The 19886-nt window shown below is 40.9% G+C and overlaps 1 protein-coding gene and 1 long non-coding RNA gene across 5 annotated transcripts in view; one reads left to right on the forward strand and one right to left on the reverse strand.

Moving 5' to 3' along the window:
* Positions 1 to 2715: 2715 nt before the first annotated feature.
* On the reverse strand, positions 2716 to 4506 carry LOC142107871 (uncharacterized). Its single transcript, XR_012680026.1, has 2 exons — positions 4178 to 4506; positions 2716 to 3982 (listed from the first exon to the last, which is right to left on the reverse strand). It is a non-coding gene; the product is annotated as an uncharacterized LOC142107871 (long non-coding RNA).
* Positions 4507 to 4664: 158 nt separating this feature from the next.
* CLSTN1 (calsyntenin 1) overlaps positions 4665 to 19886 on the forward strand; it is a 76585-nt gene continuing 61363 nt past the window's right edge. For all 4 annotated transcript variants that reach the window (XM_075190297.1, XM_075190299.1, XM_075190298.1 and 1 more), the window contains exon 1: positions 4665 to 4981. In XM_075190297.1, coding sequence (XP_075046398.1) covers positions 4903 to 4981 — 79 coding nt within the window. In that variant the 5' untranslated portion in view covers positions 4665 to 4902. The remainder of the gene's footprint in view (positions 4982 to 19886) is intronic.

Consider the following 19886-nt stretch of genomic DNA (forward strand, 5'->3'; position numbering starts at 1 on the left):
CTTCTCTCCAGGAAAAACATCAGGGACAGACTGATATCCTGCAAAAGGTACAGGGATTGGACTGCTGAGGACTGGTGTAAAGTCATTTTCTCTGATGAATCCCCTTTCAGATTGTTTGGGGCATCTGGAAAAACGCTTGTCCTGAGACGGAAAGGTATGCGCTACCATCAGTCCTGTGTCATGCCAACAGTAAAGCATCCTGAGACCACTCATGTGAGGGGTTGCTTCTCAGCCAAAGGAGTGAGCTCACTCGCAATTTTGCCTAAGAACAGCCATGAATAAAGAATGGTACCATTAGTAGCAACTTCTTCCAACCATTCAAGAACAGTTTGGTGATGAACAATGTCTTTCCCAGCATGATGGAGCACCTTCCCATAAAGCAAAAGTGATAACTAAGTGGCTCGGGGATCAAAACATCAAAATATTGGGTCCATGGCCAGGAAACTCCCCAGACCTTAATCCCATTGAGAACTTGTGGTCAATCTTTAAGAAGCGAGTGGACTAAAAAACGCCACAAATTCTGACAAACTCCAAGCATTGATTAGGTAAGAATGGGCGGCCATCAGTCAGTATGTGGCCCAGAAGTTGATTGACAGCATGCCAGGGCGAATTGCAGAGGTCTTCAAAGAGAAGGGTCAACACTGCAAATATTGAGTCTTTGCATAAACTTCATGTAATTGTCAATAAAAGTCTTTGACACTTATGAAATGCCTGTAATTTTACTTCAGTATACCATAGCAACATCTGACAAAAAGATCTAAAAACACAGAAGCAGCAAACTGTGTGGAAACCAATATTTGTGTCATTTTCAAACCTTTTGGCCATGACTGTACAGTAAAACAATTCTAGTTTACAATAGAGATAAACTAAGTTCCTGTGATTCAGTAGGCAGGTCAATTCGCAATATTGGCCAACTAGTTCTATTTTCAGCAGACTGATTAAAAAACTTTTTACTGGTTTAATTGTATTGCATATTAAATGTAATACATTTTCCACAGCATACACAAGACATAAAACCTAAATTATTATCTAGACTTGGCCTTTGCATTTCCCACTAAAAATATATACTGTACACAAAATAGACATTTTATACTTATACCACCTACCATGAAAAGAAAAACCAATGGAAAAGGTTCTACAGTGCTATAAATTGTAGTGCAATCTTTTACACAGCTCATTGCTGATCTGGTGAGTGGATTTCAGTGCATAATTGCAAATGTTTGAAAATAATTTGTGGAAACACGTTGAGGCTGAGCAAGTGCATCTAAGCGCATTCGTAGTGTCCAGGGCCGGTGCAAGGTCTCTAGGCGCCCTAGGCAAAATAGTCATTTATCTACGGTAGAAAAATGACTATTATTTGCCATCTCATGCTCTATATTTGATTTTCAAACTATGTTGGAGAAAATTACTGAACCTACCCCATAGTTTGCAAGTCAAATATAGAGCATAAGGTGCCATTAAAATAGTAATTTTCACCACCATAGTTTGAAAATCAAATATAGAGTATGAGGTGACAAATAATAATCATCCCCCCACCCCCCCCCCCTCCTTTTTTTTTTACCTTCCCACTTCCTGGATTGGGCTTTAGGCACCCTCATTTTTTAAAAAAATAAATAAATAATTAGTTTGCATTTACTCCTGAAAACTTCTTGTCTCTTCTCCAATGGCTGCCCAAACGCTCCTTGGATTCTTCACACAGAGGAAGGGGAAGGGGGGGGGTGGGTTTAGCAGAGCGGTGCATGCTGGAAGGGTAGGGGGCATCGGGAAATAACTTTACTCACTGACAGTGTGAGAACATGGGGGTACCTGCACATTGGTGGACAGAGGCGCCGCAGTCAGATCACATGATCACCGTCAGTGATCATGTGCGGCCCGGTCGCATCTTAAGAGGGAGTCCACTTCCAGGACACTTCAAAACATCCGGCGCCAGTGCCGCGCCACCCCGCCGCTGCACCTCTGTCGAAAACCGCTGACTAGATTACAAAATCTAGTCAGTGGCGCCCTGCAGGTCCCGGCGCCCTAGGCAACTGCCTAAGATAAGTAAGTAGTGGATGATTAGGATGCTGCACCCTAACTAGACAACAGCTTGTAATTAGAGAACAATCACATAGAAACCAGCACTGCAGATTGAAATACCGCCATCTGTAAATGTTTGAGTACATGGATAGTGTTATTTCAATACCCAGTGCTGGTTTTCATGTGATTGTTCTTAACTACTATCGGATAACGCACAGGTTCTCTTACAGCTGCAGGGGGTGATGTACTAGCTTTTTCGATTATCATTTAAAACGTGTTATTTCAGCACCAGGTGTAAGCATTGTGCGGCTTTTTCTGTACATTTTTTTGCTTGTAATTAGAGGTTTGCAAAATGATTGGCAGATTATTGATACTTCAATAGTCACTCGCCCATAGAGCAGAATTTGCTGAGCTTCGGTTTTCTGTACACGTCGGAAAGTTGCTCCCATGTACGAGCTACGTTATTCAAGTTTGAATGAGGCTTCGTAGTAATTTCTTTGGTAACATATAAAATAAACGTTTTTCGTACATTTTCGTTGGACCTGTCTGGTGTCAAACAGACAGATCTGCTATTCATTCATACCAGGACGAACCTCCAACTACGACGTACCTACGTATTCACCTGTGTGCAAATTGTTCACTCACAAGTTACACTTACACTCGTGTTTCACTCGGAATCAGGGAATTATGTCTACGGAATTTGGTTAAATTGTATTTATTGTATTTGTAATGGAACATGTGACTTGGGACAGATGTATTAACAGTATATATTCCTAGCACATGGGTATCCCTGTATGTGTTATTATGTTTATTGTACTCATGTATCATATCTATAAGATGATTGCTCGGTGCTACGGAATCTGTGGCGTCCTATAAATAAACATTGATGATGATGATGATACAGTCAAAAGTCAACAAAACAATCCCCCTTTTACATGGAAGAGAGCATCAAAAATATTGCTGGACTTGGCTTTCACATTGAGCCGCAGACATCATTACTTTCACCCCCAGGCTGTCTTCCTCTCTATATCACAGTTCTCCAGCCCCGCAAGCGTTTGTGAGGCAGAGGAACCGCATGCAGTTGTCCACCCGGGGGAGTGAGCACATCACAGTATGTGGGCCAGATAATTGCATACAACATATGCTTTTATTTTTGTAGACTTTCGTAGCGGTGGAGGGATTATTTACACGCATAGTAGACCAGACGCTATGTATAAAGAACTGGAAGCTGACAGGTTCTCCACGTCCATACATATTAACTTATAAAACTTGGGTAATTAGAGCCGATACTTATTCACAGGAATATTGTGTGGGATTGCAGAGTGCAGTTAGCCAAAATCATCGATGCTGAAAAACAGGGACATTGTCAGGGACATGAATTTGAAGGAATAAATAATCCATGACTGATGTGAATGACAAATATCCTCTGTACAGCGCTGTGGAATTGGTGGCGCTATATAAATAAATGATCCATGCAATCTACTACCATCCAGGTGGACCTGTATATATAAAACCCTACTTTTCTTTTTAGATTTTTCTACAAAACAGATAATTTGCTGCAGGAGTGGCAGGTGCCAGTTCATATAGCTGGCATATTTACCAACATTTGAAAATAATGTCCAGAGGAACATGGTAATAAGCATGTCAAGAGGGCACCAGGCTTCAAGGGTGTCGTACCAGCCCCACAAAAATATATTATTCCCCCGCGGATGGGTCTGTATGGGCCGTTCCACCTTCTGAGTCTTCTGATCTGCTCTCCACAGTGTAGGGGCATTAGAACAAGGGGAGGGTAGGGGCAAGCGGAGCATGTGTTGACCCCGGGGAGGTGGCAGCCAGACAACCCAGCACCTATCCAGGGACTCTTTGCTGTTCTGAAGGTGCATGAAATCATATTACACACATGCAGTCCAGGTCGGTGCTCTACATGCATGCGCAGTGGAACTGGAAACCCGAACTCGAGCTTCCACTTTGTAGAAAAAAAGGAAACAAAAATAAAATACAATTAAAATAATGTTTACCAACGCTGTCCTTCTAGCCGGCAAAACCCTCACTAGGTGGGGGAAGCCCTATGTATGTCCCTTTTTACTGGAGATAGGGCTTTTCTCTCTATAATATACAGACATTATCACATTGTACATGCTTTCCTTTAATACATAATTACCTTACACAGCTCAGAGAATATCAGGATAGTGAAAGCTGCATTTTATATACAGGATAAGAGAAATTGTGGCTCAGCTTTGAAAAACAGGGACACTTCCAGGAAGAATGCTTGGGAAACCAGGACTGTCCCTGGAAAGTAGGGACAGTAGCCAAGCCTGCTGCTAGATGGATAACATCTCAGGGGGAATGGCTGATCCTGAGCTGTCAGGGAGACACAGGATGGTGCTGCAGGGTGTAGCCCATGTATCACAGCACCACTGATGGGGATGAAAGCACCTCACACCTCCTCCTCCTCCTCCATCCACAGGATAACCTGCCCCATCTCCCTTCAGGCAGAGGGGCGGGGCTGCTATGTGGGAGAGGCCTCCGCCCACAGTGGGCGGAGGGGCGGTGGATTCCACGAGCAGCCAATCAGAGCCGCGGACGGGGACAGTAGTGGGCGCGGCGGCGGTGGAGGCTGGAGCGCAAACGTTGCAGGGTGAGGGGCGTGGCTGGCTGGCGAGGGGCGGGGCCGGTCACCGCGGTGCCCGCAGACACAGAGACGGATCCTCAGCAGCATCCGCCATCTTAGCTCTGCACCGGGTACCGGGAGGGACCGCTGCGCTCACCGTGCCAGGCGCGGAGGGTACACGTAACGAGGAGCTCAGCACCGACGTCTGGGAGCCGCAGGAGGAGGAGGGGACGTTTGGCTGCTGGTAACACCCGGACCTAGAGAGGGCGTAGAAGATGCCGGGGATGTGGCGGTGCTCCCCGGCCTGCCTGCTGCTCATCACCGGGCTAGTGTGCGGGACATGGGCCGCCCGAGGTGAGGAGACTGTCTGTGGGGTCCTCGGGAAGTGTCCTGCAGGGGCTCCCCTCATTGGTGGGGACCCCCAGTCCCTACATTGGGGGCTGTGATTATTCTCAGTACATCCTGCTGGTGGCTATTTATGGTCCATGTAAGAATACTGCATCCCAATATTAGTGCGATCAGCTGCCCCTCTAATTGCCCCTGCCCCATTATGCCCCTTCTTGCTGCCCATGCCCAAGGGGCACCTCACCCTCCAAGAGACAACACTGTCATCTTGCTCCTTCTTAAAATTATTCTGCCATTTATCAGAAGTGACATTATAAATCTCAGCCACTAGTTAGAAATGATGGCAAAATCACATTATTAGATCACTATTTTTCCTGTAAACCTGATCCCTGTAATTTTCTGTGTAATAATAGTTATGCAAAAATAACTGGTTAATCTGCTTTTTGTAGTACTCAATAATCAAAGCAAATATCAGATTTTGTTCTGAATTAATCCTGTTGAGAGGTTGTGCAATAGTTGTTCTATTCCAATGCACATGAATGTTTTACCACATCTTTGCATGTGTTGTGTTTCCTACCTGACCACTCAGTCCTGATTTTTTTTTTATCTCGGTTTGCTGGGATCTGGCTTCCTGAAGTGAATAGGTGGCAGCGCTACTGTTTGTTCAAATTGCTGTTCAGCGAGACCCCATCTGTGGTGTGCCCGGATTCATTAATCCCATCCCTGGGGAGCTGCACATCATATACTTGCAGACATATACTGTAGCTATAAGGGACATACTGTCCTGTGTATGCTGAGAATGATTGTTACAGGACTAGCCAGTGAAAATCTGTAGGTATGCGCAATGCAGATCTCCATATGATACATATCAGTCTTTCCCTGAAGGACCAAAACACATTATAGTCTAAAGGATTCCTTGCTTAGAGTGATGATAAATGCATTAAGAGATTGGTGCATCCTTTGTGTTAGTCTTGTTTTTCTTTGTAGTAAATAAACCTTCATCCCTATGGGTATTTGTTTTTAGTTTCCATTTAAATTATACTTCTCGTCTTTCTGAGTACGGAAGTTTACTGAAACCAGCATGAATCTGTAGGGAAGACACAGCTATCAGGCGATATGTGCCCAGTTCCGTGTTGAATTATTTTCTTGAAATGAGGAACAAAATATCTATAAATAGTAGAGGTGCTGGAATTGTCACCTTTTCTGCTAATTGAGATCTAATCCGGCCTGTGTTACATCCAGATTTTCTATTGACATTTAACAATCATTTTGTGTATATTGCAATGGCCTTTTAAAGCGTCGCCTAGAATTTCTGCATTGCATTCAGTCACTATGGCTGCTAAGGGGTTAATTGGGATGTGCTGCAACCCAAAATAATTTTAACACTCTCCTTCCTGGCCCCCTTGGCAACATGAGCCTGATAACTGCAAACCAGTGTTGCTATATTTGCGAGATGTGTGTATAAATATATTGGGTCCTAGTAAGACAATACTGTGGAAATTGCTTTATTTTTGGAGTGTGCATCACTGGCGTCCAGTAATAGCGTGTGTCTTATGATAAAGTGCTAGAGCCATTAGTGGAATGCATTCTAATTATTAGCATACTGAATACTCCTGCAGTTTCATTGTTTTTATGCCAACAGGCTTGTAAAATATGAAACTGAGTTGATGGGGCTAAATGCATGTGTTTTTATTACAGGGTTCTGCTGGTAACAATGTGGTCTAGACAGGTCTTTCAATATTTCACATTACTTGTTTAAAGCTTTGCATATATTTGTATGTGTTTTTTGTTATATTTATTGTTGCGATGGTCAATACTGTTGTCTGCATTGAGTAAATATTATTCACTGTTCTTCTTTCAAGTGCTGGAACACTTCCCATGAGATTGTCTGTCTGTGCGGAGGTTGTGTACTGACAAATGTGTTCTACCTGTGTCTTGTTCCCAAATGTCGTCCTACCTGTTTAGGGTATAAATTGAGAGTTTTATTTATAACTGTATTGTTTGTATTCAGTTTGTGGTGGATGCAGCAAAAATAACTTGTTATAAAGTGGGGTCTGTATTGCATAAACAAACATTCTACTGTGTAAATATTGTTTTGAATGTAGTGTTTGTGCTTTGTGTGTGTAAATAAGGGTTGGGTCCCACATATGTAATGCTATAAGCCATAAAAACTTCATTATAGATCCATGTTTATATAATGCATGGGAGTACAAGCGTCAAACTAATAGCCTGGAGGATGCAGGAAATGTAATGTGTTTGCTGATATGCAGCATTGAAAGATAAGAATGTTGCAGCCACTGCATCACATAGTACCAGTTCCCTCCATAGCTCGGCCACCTTCCGCCCCATTGCTCTGCAGTTCATATATCTGTGCCCTCCAGCATTGTGCTGCTGTAAGTGATCTGGTTCACTGGATTTCTCTTGCTGAGATTGATTGCTTGTTTTAAAGACACACAGCTAAAAGAGGAGTGCTATTTCATTCCAGGCCTTTTCCCAGGGATGTCTCAGTTTCAGTGGCTGTTTTTGAAGTCGTCCTCTAGACCGTTGCCAACAGTTCAAAGTAACTTGCAGGGACAGAGCACGGATAAGCACGTCCTTGATGCACTACAGATCCCATCATGACCCGTTCACCGAGCTTAATTAGTCTCTTCATTTTCTCTAATAAATCTTACACATAATAAAAGTTGTAGCAGAAGATTCCCACAGTTTAAATGAAGTGTTCCTTATGGGTGTCAGTGGATGTGGTTACTTTGTGACACTGAACCACTGGAAGAATCTGTCCTATAGATTTCCTGATATTAAAGGCTTAGGGCTAGATTTACTAAGCTGCGGGTTTGAAAAAGTGGGGATGTTGCCTATAGCAACCAATCAGATTCTAGCTTTCATTTATTTAGTACTTTCTACAAAATGACAGCTAGAATCTGATTGGTTGCTATAGGCAACATCCCCACTTTTTCAAACCCGCAGCTTAGTAAATCTAGCCCTGAGACATAATTTATTACTTATATTGATTGATGCCCAGAAAAATGTCTAAGCGATCTCTATCTCTCATTGATCTGCCTTAAAGTGTGTGAACCCAGAGAAAATAAAAATATACTTATATTCAATTTGTTGAAGGAGTGTTCTCCGATGAATTTTCAACAGTATGATCCAAAACAGGGAAAACAAAATCACATATAATAGTGCAACATTGTATAAACCAATAAATGTTCAAATTTATAGTTCCAAGTGAATATTTAAGTGAATTACCCTGTCGTGAATAGACTTACAAAAAGTAAGCTTGTTGTGAGAACATCATAACATGTAGACTTGTGAGTCTTCCCTCCAAGTAATACACTTACTGGAAATAGTCTTGAGACTATCATATATCTTAGATCCAATGGGGCAGGGACTGGTGTGAGTGAGTTCTCTGTACAGCGCTGCGGAAATAGTGGCGCTATATAAATAGCTGATGATGATCTTTATGGTTTCCCAATTGATTATATTGTCATCAGTAGTTTATTTCTCCTTTTATACCATGGGCTGTGCATTATTCTGGAGTTTAATATGTCACCTTGGAGACCAGAAGAGATGTGGATGTGACTCATCTATTAGTATGTAGGAGGTAACACCCCCCTACAACATATGGCTGTAAAATAGATTTGTGTACAAACCTTTCAGCATCGTATTTACCGTTAGTAATGGTAGTAAATGGCGTGTAAGTTGGGTGTGACTCTATAAAACAGTGATTCTACTGTTGTCATTCTCCTTCCACTGTTAATAGTGTTTGCTTAGCGTACTATTAACATTCTGTTTCCCATATGGTTTTTGTAACGCCCCTTGTTTTATTCAATGTGTTTAAATAAAGTAAATGTATTGTGGAAGCCCAGAGCAATCTCCAGTGAGCTCTACATACTAGTAACAAGTGTGTTTTTACGCAATGCCTGTGATAAGGGCAGCACGGTGGCTCAGTGGTTAGCACTTCTGCCTCACAGCACTGTGGTCATAAGTTCAATTCCCGACCATGGCCTTATCTGTGGGGAGTTTGTATGTTCTCCCCGTGTTTGCGTGGGTTTCTTCCGGGTGCTCCGGTTTCCTCCCACACTCCAAAAACATACTGGTAGGTTAATTGGCTGCTATCAAATTGACCCTAATCTGTGTGTCTATATTAGGTAATTTAGACTGTAAGCTCCAATGGGGCAGGGACTGATGTGAATGAGTTCTCTGTACAGCGCTGCGGAATTAATGGCGCTATATAAATTGATGATGATGATATCTGACCTTAAACATTTTTGCAGAATTCTGTTAAGTGTTTGTGTTGGGAGTCGTTATTCAGGTTACGTTTCCTCTTCTCGGCTCCTTCTGAAGCTCAGATTGTACCTTTTTAACAAATAATTTTGGAACGTAATCCAGCACATTGTTTCATGGCCTTTTAAACCTGTCCTAAACCACCATAATACCAGTGTGACGTCATCGTGTTGCTGTGATACAATCCAGAACGCTGCTGCTTTGGTCATCGGTTTGGCACATTCTGGTTTGAATTCATGCCTGACTAATGGATATTGTGTCACAACAAGGGCACAAAGGGTTTGTGTCTAATATATAATACGTTTGTCACATAATGTGCCCTAGTAGTATAGCAAATTGTTTTAAGAAATAACTTGAATAGCTGTTTATGTTTCTGGTTGTGTTAAAAAGGTCAACACAGATTTGGGTTCTTGTGTCACCAGTCTGACAACACTTAAAGGAAGATGTTTCCGAAACGGACATTGTTTTTATGGGCTTTACTTATTTAATTGTTTGGTGTAACCGGAGTCATTGCAATGTCTGCTTCATGGTTTTATCTGGTGTTATCTTTATATATAAATGGTAATAAATAAAACGTTTGAGATTGTAGCATTCTAATCAAGACCCCCACACATAACAATGTGTGTATTTATTCAGAATGTAAGGCATTTAAGTAGCACAGCTAGATGAAAGGCTGCCAGCAGTCACAGTGACTATCGGGCAGAGGGCTGCGGGTAGGGTAACTAGCGAAGCAGACAGACATCTTGCCTCTAGCAGACTTCTTTGTCCTTTTATGAACTTGGTTTTCAGGAGCACACCTATGGATCCTAGTGAATTATCTACTGACCTTACCCTGCACCCCAGTCTAGAACATGGTGACTTTCTATAACTTGGATGCAGTTCTTTTGGATCTCAGCCTTAATGTTTTAATGTTGGCTATATTCTGAACGTTATTTTGTAGAAATGCACAGTATAGGAGCAAAGTATTGTATACCATATATAACACTGAGGCAGGCAGTACATTAAAGAATTAAGTGTTTCAGCTGAGTAGCGAGTAAATCTGTGTATTAATCACCTTAAGCCCCGTGATGTCCGCAGCATGATATGGTGGTGGGGGCTAGCCATACATTGAGGGCGCAGTATGCTCAGGCTTCCCATCCTTAAGTAAATGCTCAGATTATAGAACATAGAAGCTATAAGGGAAAGTGAGACAAGTCACTGATAAGAGTGCTTTTATTTTCTCTGTATCGGCTTGGCGGCTTCTACATTACTGCTTTTCATATCTTCACATTCCTCCAGAGATCTTCATTTTTCTGCTGGAAGGTAATGTGACACCCATCTAAACCTACTTAGAGCTAAGTAAGACATTGATTATATGCTGCCTCGATAGCGCACAGACGTAGGTTTTGCCTACAAGACTGATTTAAGAAGAAAATGTATCTAGTGTCCCACACAGGGTTAGTATGGAGACCCCCAATACCCTGCTGGCTAGTTCTAGTGGGCAGTGGGGTTACAATGCTCTGTCACCTTTAGACTGACTCACATTTCGTCTACGACTTCCATTTATATTCTTGTGATATTCTGGTAGATAAATCGGGGATAACCGTAAGCGTTCAAACAGAAAGAGGGCACCTGCTGCTGGATCTTAATTCAGGGTAACAAACAGGCCAGTACCAGCAAGAGAGGCTTGTTTTGTGTATTTAAAATCAGTGTGTTAAGCTGGGTACACACTACAGAATTTTCCGCCAACTTTTTATGCTGATCGATTTTTACATGCGATCGATGGTCCGATCGCTCAGTCCATGGACTGCATACACACAGCCTTGTTTAGGACGATAAAGGGAAGAGCGGACTTCCCTTTAGTGACTTTTTACAGCCATGTTGTCGTGAGCAATGATTGCAATTTCGTACACATCGGTCTGAAGTTTATACACACTACACAACAGAAACGAGATTGGAACTAAAATATTAAACTGTACGACCAACCAAATGAGGCGATAATCATCCATTTGAGCAGACTTTCGACCATCGTGTCACTACACACACTGACCCGACTTTTGAACGAGCGGTCGTATGTCGGCTGATTGAGCCGATTATTGGATGAAAACCGTGTAGTGTGTACCTAGCTTTAGATGGAAGTGGACCTGTTGACCACCTTCAGTGGAAGCAGCCATCTTGGGGTATGAACCAGTGTTCACAAAAATGCAGCCTACCCATTCACTATGAGCTCTTCCTGGAGCACAAACTGAAAGTGACTTGTTCCTAGTAAACTGTTTCAGTCTGTAAATACTGCACCCACTGTCTGCAGGTGACACAAACACTTTAACTCTTGGGAGCTGCCCTCCACCCATATTTCTGTCCTCTTCTAAACAGCTGGATACAAAGATAGAAATCTTCTTTGTGTCTAGAAAGGAGTAAAAGGCTGAATGTGGCGACAGCTGTACAATAGTACGTATACTTATAGTATGTGGCAGGTATTTTGGCTGTTGTCCGAGTTATTAACCAATGTGTCGAGGGGGTTTTATTCCTGTTTACACTCAATGCTGTTATTATTTTGACACATTACTCTGAAACTGCTTTTATTCACAGTATCCAATGTATAATGTACTTTTAAAGAGGCGAAAATCTGATCATCATAAAACTTCACTGTCAAGTGGATTATTGTAATTTCTGATGTGTCTGCAATATGCTTCAAAGCTGTGTGGAAATGTATCCTCGGGCAGCTAATTACAACTATTCCTGAGAGCTCTCATATTGTAACCGGTATTGTGAGTCATTTTTCCTAGTGTCAATAAAATAGTTTGCTTTGTGCCACGATGCATTATTAGAATAAACTGTCATATTTATTCTCGGTGCACATCAATAGATCATGTCGTCTTCACAATCCTTATTTCATGCACGTGATGCATGTTTTTGGTGAAGCTGCCAATTGGCACCCTTTAAAATACTGTGAATAATGCTGATTCTGCCTTTTTCCAGTAATGCCGGTCTCTGGTGTAGTAACTTTTCAATTACTCTTTCCTTTGGAATATGTATACAAACATTCATTCCCCTTTCAAGTGATTGAAAGTTTATTGAAATCGTTTTTCTTAGGGTGTGTATATAGTGTGATGACTTTGTAATGTCCTCTTTGATGTGCCTGTTAATGCCACAATGCTATATACTGCTGTCCATGTAATATCTAGCCACATAAACTTATTTATGTTTGCCGGTGGCCTAAACCTTAAGGGATCGGTTTTTACTAAAATATCGTTGCTTGGAGTAAAACATATTTGAAAGTCCTTCCAGTGAGAGATAGTTGTGATGTTGGCATTACCTACCTGAAACGTGTTGTATGTACAATTATTCACTTATTTTAGTGTGATTACTCGCAGGAGCCTGTGGTATGTTGTCCTGCACCAGACCTCAAAATAGCGACCTGTCGATCACTATGCGGAGCTCTTGTACTCCCTTCCTGGCTTTATGGCCCATTTAATAGATTATTGTGAGCCATCTTCGTAACCTCCCTAGTATGTTCTACCTGATTATCACGGCTCTACACATTGCACTCAAACTTGCATCTATTCTCTGACTCCTGGCTTGATCACGTAGCCCGTGAGCATGTTTTGCTATCTGCCGGAACCAGTATGTTACGAGTGGTACTTAACCTTGTGTGTCATACGCCTCTCGTCCTATAGCTTGCGAGCCGGGTCTTCTTACCTCTTTGTCTGTCAATACCCAGTATTGTTATTCATGTATTTGTCCCCATATGTGGAGCGCTACTGAATAAATGTTGATAATGTTTTTAGGTTTGCTTACACTGCGAATATATAGGAGCCTTCAGTTTTGTGGAGGTTGGTAATGTGCAATTAAGTCGTTGAAGGATTCATAGGCAAACACCGAGTGCCGTGTACTGATGTTGCCTAAATTCTGTAATTAAGGTTTACTGAGGGCAATAGATGTATCGCTTTCCTGGATGTTTTATGTAGTCCTACTAGACAGAAAAGGTAGTGAATACGCGGAATAGCCTCCATCAGAGGTGGTAGAGGCTAATACAGTAGAGCAATTTAAACGGGTTGGGTACGTTTGAATGATGATGAACAATCCGACACCGAGGACACCTACTAATAAAATCTGAATTGAGCAAAAACCGGTTTAAATACAGACTTACGTGAAAACCGACGCTGCAGATCACCGACGGGACCAACATGCCGACGGCAAGTTATTCCGAGTGGACAGCTGTTTAGCAGTACAGTTTTACGTCATCGCGACTTCAATGAATCTTAATTTAAAGCGGCAATGTCGGGACCCCGCAGGTTAACACTTAGACCGACCATAGGTTGAATAATGTGCAGAGTAGATGGGCCAAGTGGTCACACTCTGCTCTATGAGTTCTGAGGTCTATGTTTGTCCTCCGTGTTAGTGGTTACTTTTTACCAGTCATTTTATTAGAGAATAGAATAGGTTGTGAGAGGCATCAGGAGATATTATTGGGGAAGGATGTCATTTTCATCTCGGTAATGAGACTGGATATACAGACCACATTAATGTAGACCGTAGTGTCTTCTCTGTGAATCGTTTTCATCCTAATTGTTCTTGTACAAAGAAAAATGTTTTCTTCATATAAAAAAGATAAAAGAATAAAGAAAAATCATTGAGCCTGTCCATACTTGTACACACACAATCAAAAGACACAATGTGGATTTTTTTTCCTATGGAGAATAGAAACCTACTGAATAAAGCCCGTCTGTGAAATGTACACAAAGAGCTTTAGTCTGCATGGGGAACACATTGTGGTGACGGGATGCTCTGTGCCTGGAAACATGAAGCCTTGAACCTGTCATTAGCATCCATCATCCACTGATGTATGGCGGCCTCGCAAATCGCGTTTTATCGCCGTTACCTAAGCAGACTCGCACAGGTATATAACGGGCTGAATCCCGGACAGACAGGTGCTTGTGAGTGTTTCCTATCTGACCTCTTTGCTTTATGTCTCCAATGGGACCCCTGGTGATAATACTGCAGTAGACATGACGGTCATACAGCATCTCCTAAACCTGTAATTGTCATTTGCCGTGCAGGCTCGAGGTCTTCTAAACTCTGCCCCCTTTTAAGAGACTTTTTCATTTGTCAAAAGGTACAATTCCCCCCTTAAGCATAAATAACTCTGCTAACCTGCTAGAAGGTCTGGTCATTTTTGCTTTGGGTTTTTATCCAAGCTGACCTACAACTAGATCAGTGTCCTGTGATCCTCATTGTGATATCAATGCGGCATTCCTTCCCCAACCACATATAAAGCATGAAATAACAAACTATTACTTCTTCCTTCAAGGTTGTTCCACGAAGAACAAGAAACAATGTGATCCTGACAACATTATAATATGTATAAATCAAATATAGAATTTACAGACATTTCAGAATAGGAGTACACTAAATTAGCTGGTAAATGTAATGTGTAATTATCACTAAACTGTTTACAGGGATACAGTCATGAAAAGGTAACATACACCTTATAATCGTTGAATAACAGATTGTACCTTTACCATGTGATGTGAGGAAACTACAGCATGTCAGAGATCTCAGATAATTCCTTCACCCTCCCCTCCCGCCCCCAATTTATTCTTATACTGCTTTGAAGAATGGAATCACAATCACATTTAAAGTGTTTCTCGTCTTTTACACAGTGCCACAATGAAGTTGATATTAAAAATTATAATTGCACTGTTTAACTTAACAAATCGGTTACATTTTGAAAGCTGCACTCTGTTTTGCTCTTACGTGGTTGCATTATTGATAGGGTACAGTACAGTTTCAGATTCCTGAAAAGAATAATAAGGTATCTCATCCTAAATGATCTGACTTCCAGCGACAGTCCCTGGTTTTCCGTGTTTGTCTCTGGAATTGTGATTCAGTAACCGGCATACCGTTGTTGTAGTGAGGGTAATACTCTGTATATGATGTTAGATTTATTAATGATTTACATAGAACAGATTGTGGGTGTCTGTAGTGTTCTGTCTGCACAAACGTTGTTCTTCATGTTACTCCTCTTTCTGTGTATTCTGGTTTTACCAGGACACCCCCCACCCAAAATGTGTAACTCACGATCTGTATTTTCCAATTATTTATGACTTCTGATATAACCACATGAATGATAAGCAGGGATGACGCTTTAACTTGTTTGGCACCTAAAAGGAAGCAAACGTCAAATGGCAGCTGTCTAATGTAAACCGGAACTGACTCACCTGGTAAACGGCAAAGTCTCCCAGGGAATTGTGTTAGAATATGGTTAGAATGCACCTGTGCTGTTCCCTGCTAGTTATTATATATGTGTGTTCCATACTGACCTAGTAAAGCACTGTGCTGACTGCTGCAGAGCGCGCTGTTCATTTACTGCGCCCTGTGTGCTGTTGTATAATTCATGACAGTCTGGCACACGTTATTTGATTTGTGGTTACTTCTATTTCTCCATTTACTACTTCTATAAATAACACAGGCTTAATATTTTTTTTGTCTGCAGATTGCAGCTAAGGCACATTGGTTTTACAATCCAAATAAGCCAGATTTATAGTTGACAATTATCGGTTCTTGAGTTCTATGTACCAGGTGTTTGTCCATAAACTGTAACTGCGGCTCTTGTAGGAAAACTACCTTTCTGGTTAACACAAAGGGGCTTTATCTGCTGGTTACATACTGTCGTTTCAGTGTAAAAATCTTCCTGGAGGTTGTTCTCTCTACGAAAAACACACCTACGTGTAAAGGAGCACACTGGGTGGCCTAAGAAGGTATCTTGTGCAGGGTGACGTGAATGTATCAGCTTACAGCCCATCTGTATTAATCTTCAGAACATTATCCCCATTCCAGTTACAACTTCAAAGATAAATCCAGTCATTTGGTTAATTTCATTCACGATCACCTGTAATTCTCAATGAAACGATAGATTATATATATATATATATATATATATATATATATATAGTTTATTTTGTATTGAATGTAGGATAATTACCAGTCCACCTTTTTTTATTATTTTTTATTTTGAACAAAAAAGAATAATTCAGATGACAAATACATTAAATCAAACATGTCATTCCAGTTACACACTTTGACATATTCAATTACAATTGAAATATACATGACATATAATTATCGATGCTCAGTTTTAAACAAACATTGACTGAGAAAATTGTGTTGCTTAAGATTCACGAGAACATTGTTTATATTCTTGTACGCATATATTCACAAATGTGACTGTTTGGTATGAACTATTTTTTAACAGACAATCACAACTGAAATAGGGAAAGAGGACAAGGGAAGGGATGGGGGGGGGGGGGGGAGGGGTAGTTGTCTCCGTAAAATTCAATTTAAGTTTAAATTTAAAGGTATTAGTCCGGTCTTCATCTAACTAACGGACCATTGCGCCCTTAAGAGTGTTAGAAGGGTCACTCTATCTACCCAAAGTTTTAATCACCCAGCATTCCCAAAATCAGACTAATTCTCCAGAGTTTTAGGTTTTGGAGTCCAACCAAGTTGAAACCATCATCCTTTTTCAATCTAAGTTTTTCCTTAACTTAATTGCCTAAGTAAATACCAGGTGGTGTATTCGAATAGTTTAAAGATATTCTGCTGAATCGAAGGTTCCAGTGATTCGATATATATACCCCATTTTTTATGAAACCTTAGCCCACCTTTTTCTATATCTGGGAGAGTGTCTCTCCTGTCCAAATTATGATGTTTAAGATTTCCACCTTAAGCATAAGAGTCGGTGGCATCGGGGACGTCCAATATCGTAATATCATTTTTTTTTAAATCGTAACAATTACAATCAAGGCTGCTAAAACGTCAGAGGATTAGTCCACCTTTTTTCAGTCGGTGCTTCAGTGCCTTGGAGGGTATGATTAATATATTTCACATGTTCTTTGTTTGCATCCCATATATAACGTTTTTAGCGTGTATTCTATTTTGTAACCCTCCTCGCATGGGATTGTGATGTGACCTGAAAGGCTTGGCACATAGAGAATGCTTTCCCAAGTGCTGATCTAAAGCCTAATTGAAATGCTTTTATGTTTTAAAGCAGCAATTTTTCCTCACTCAACTTTAAGTATCACGTCTTAAAGCACTTCTCCTAGTTACCATGAAGAAAATGTCTCATGCGCTATAAATGCTTTTTCTTTTTGTGTAACGGATATTAATGGGATTGGAAGAAAACCGTTTCTGTTGCTTTCAACTGAAGTCTCTATTGTTATTATTGAGACATGAAAATTGTCCCAACCCTGAGACAACCACCCTGCATGGTGGAGCTGGAGTCAGTGATTTTATACAGATATTTGTATTCTACAGCTCTCCTTCTATTTATCCTGTCTGGTCTCTTAGGGAACATATCAGATTATGTCCTTAAATCCTGCATGCAGCCAGAGGTCCGTGGGCAACGTACAGTCCTCGTACTTCTGACAAGAGACTTTATTGCATCATTTTTTAAAGGGTACAGAAAATATGTGTTATCTAGTTTCCTGAAGGGGATCACTGTGACTGATATTACATATAGATCATCCTCTCCATTTATTCGTAAGGCTCCACAAAAATTTTCAGATACAAGTCACACAAAATACAATCTGGCGTAAAATTAGTTATGGAGCTCTGCTTTCTTCTTTTAAAAGAGCACCCATCCCTGATACCACCTGGATAAAGTATAGATCAGCCGTAGGTAGCCTCCGGCTCACTGCTGTGCATCTCAAACTCCTGCGGTGCATGCTGGAATCTGTAAGTCTACATCAGCTGGAGTCACGTGTTCCTAAACCTGGATTAGAGAGTTAGATATGTAAATAGAGATTAGGGAGAGATGGGTCAATAGACAGATATAAAGCACAGGTGGATGAATAACTACAACTAGGTAGATAATACGCACACACACACGTTATATTTACATACATGATAATGTAAAACAATACACAGGCAGCGCTAATGGGCAGGACCTATCTGCACACAGTGAAGTCCCAGTTCTCATTGCACAAGGCCGTTTTAGGAGTGGTTCTGGTCTTCCTGATCAGGGGCACATGCTCGCAGCAATTAAGTTTGTCACTGACAAATTGGGGAGTAGCTTAGGGAAATTCTGCATGATGGCATAACTTGTCCCAATTTGCCAGTCTGTAATGGTGTGAGGCATGTTATTAGTATTGCATTTCCATTACTCTTCATGGGTTTTTCTAGGCCTCTGAAAAATGGCTTGTATACAATTGATTACAGTTACAGAGAGAAGCAGGTACTGAAAACGGGAGAGCTGATAGCTGATCCGTCCTATGGCCTACAGCCTCCTGGAGTTCTGTGAATTGGATGTTGTCCTCTATATGTAACAAGATAGTTATTTCCTAGCAATTACTCTAGTGGTTATTAAGTTCATGGCTGTTTAATGTTTCTACTGTCTCACCAATGATTCATTTAAACCTCTTTTTGACACTTTTTATTTAGATTATATAGATATAGATTTATACTATTATTTATTTGAATCTTTCTGTAATTGATTATTTATATTACTTCATTGAGCCCCACCCTGGATCCTTGATCCTAAGCTCAGTTACACACCGGTGTTAGAGAACAATGCTAGTTAAAGTGTGGCAATTTGTCCTGTGTTAAACAGAGCATTCAGTGCGTGTTCATTATTAACGATCAAAGCTTCACAGCGGCTTTGTGTACAAAGCGCGAATACACCTGGAAATATCACCTAGAAGTGGGTTTAAATTTCACTACTACAAGATAGTGGGATTTGTTGTTTGTTTGCCTGTTGTTTGTTTGTTTTGTTTCTGCTGCTGAGGCACTGCGCTATCAATATAGTGTTCAAATCAAATGTAACATTAACCTATTATTATACCCTTGTTTCATTTTCTTTTTCTTCTGTACATATTTACTTATAAACTAAGTTTTATAGAACAGTGTTTGTCCTTTTTAGCTTCAGATGTAACAATCACCCCCACTGTTCATCATGGTATAGCAAGCAAAGGACAGCACCACTTGTGGGAAATGTCAGCATAAATTAATTGTTTTGACAATTAAATAAAGATACATAGTTGCAGTGGATCGTGCCCACACGTAGACCGTGTCACACATCCCAGACGGCTGAAGTTTTTCAGGCACTGCAGCCCTTTAATCAAAGCAATCTGTTCTCATGGGGTTCCAGAGATTGGCTCTTTGCACAGTGGTCATTTGTGCAGATATCTGCACAAGAGACCCCAGAAGCCGGTTACAAGAATAACAAACACTCTACATGTAGAGAGCTGCTGCCATGCTGGGGAAATACAATTACTGTTTGTGTTAATGTTTATGGAAAGGTTGACGGGTGAGAGGCGGTAATTTACACCTGTTTTTATCACAGTAAACGGTTTGAAAATATCTAATTATAGGGATTTAAGTTATAATCTACATCACAGAAGTAGTATTTGGTAAGATTGCAAGTTAAATTGTTGACATTTCTGTTTATAAATAGGAATTATTTTGCAGTGTGGATTGTAAATGATCTTGTAAGGGGAAAGTAATTTCAGGTGGTACCTAAGGAGATGTATGTGTTTTATAGACATGGTCCCTGCTTAGATTGCCCTCTGTCCCTCTCTCACGATCTGTGGTTGTTGGAACGTCAGTCGGCCATTCTCCAAGCAGCTGTGTTGCTACCCAGTCGTTATGT

The sequence above is a fragment of the Mixophyes fleayi genome, chromosome 11 (assembly GCF_038048845.1).
Source record: "Mixophyes fleayi isolate aMixFle1 chromosome 11, aMixFle1.hap1, whole genome shotgun sequence".
Lineage (NCBI taxonomy): Eukaryota > Metazoa > Chordata > Amphibia > Anura > Limnodynastidae > Mixophyes > Mixophyes fleayi.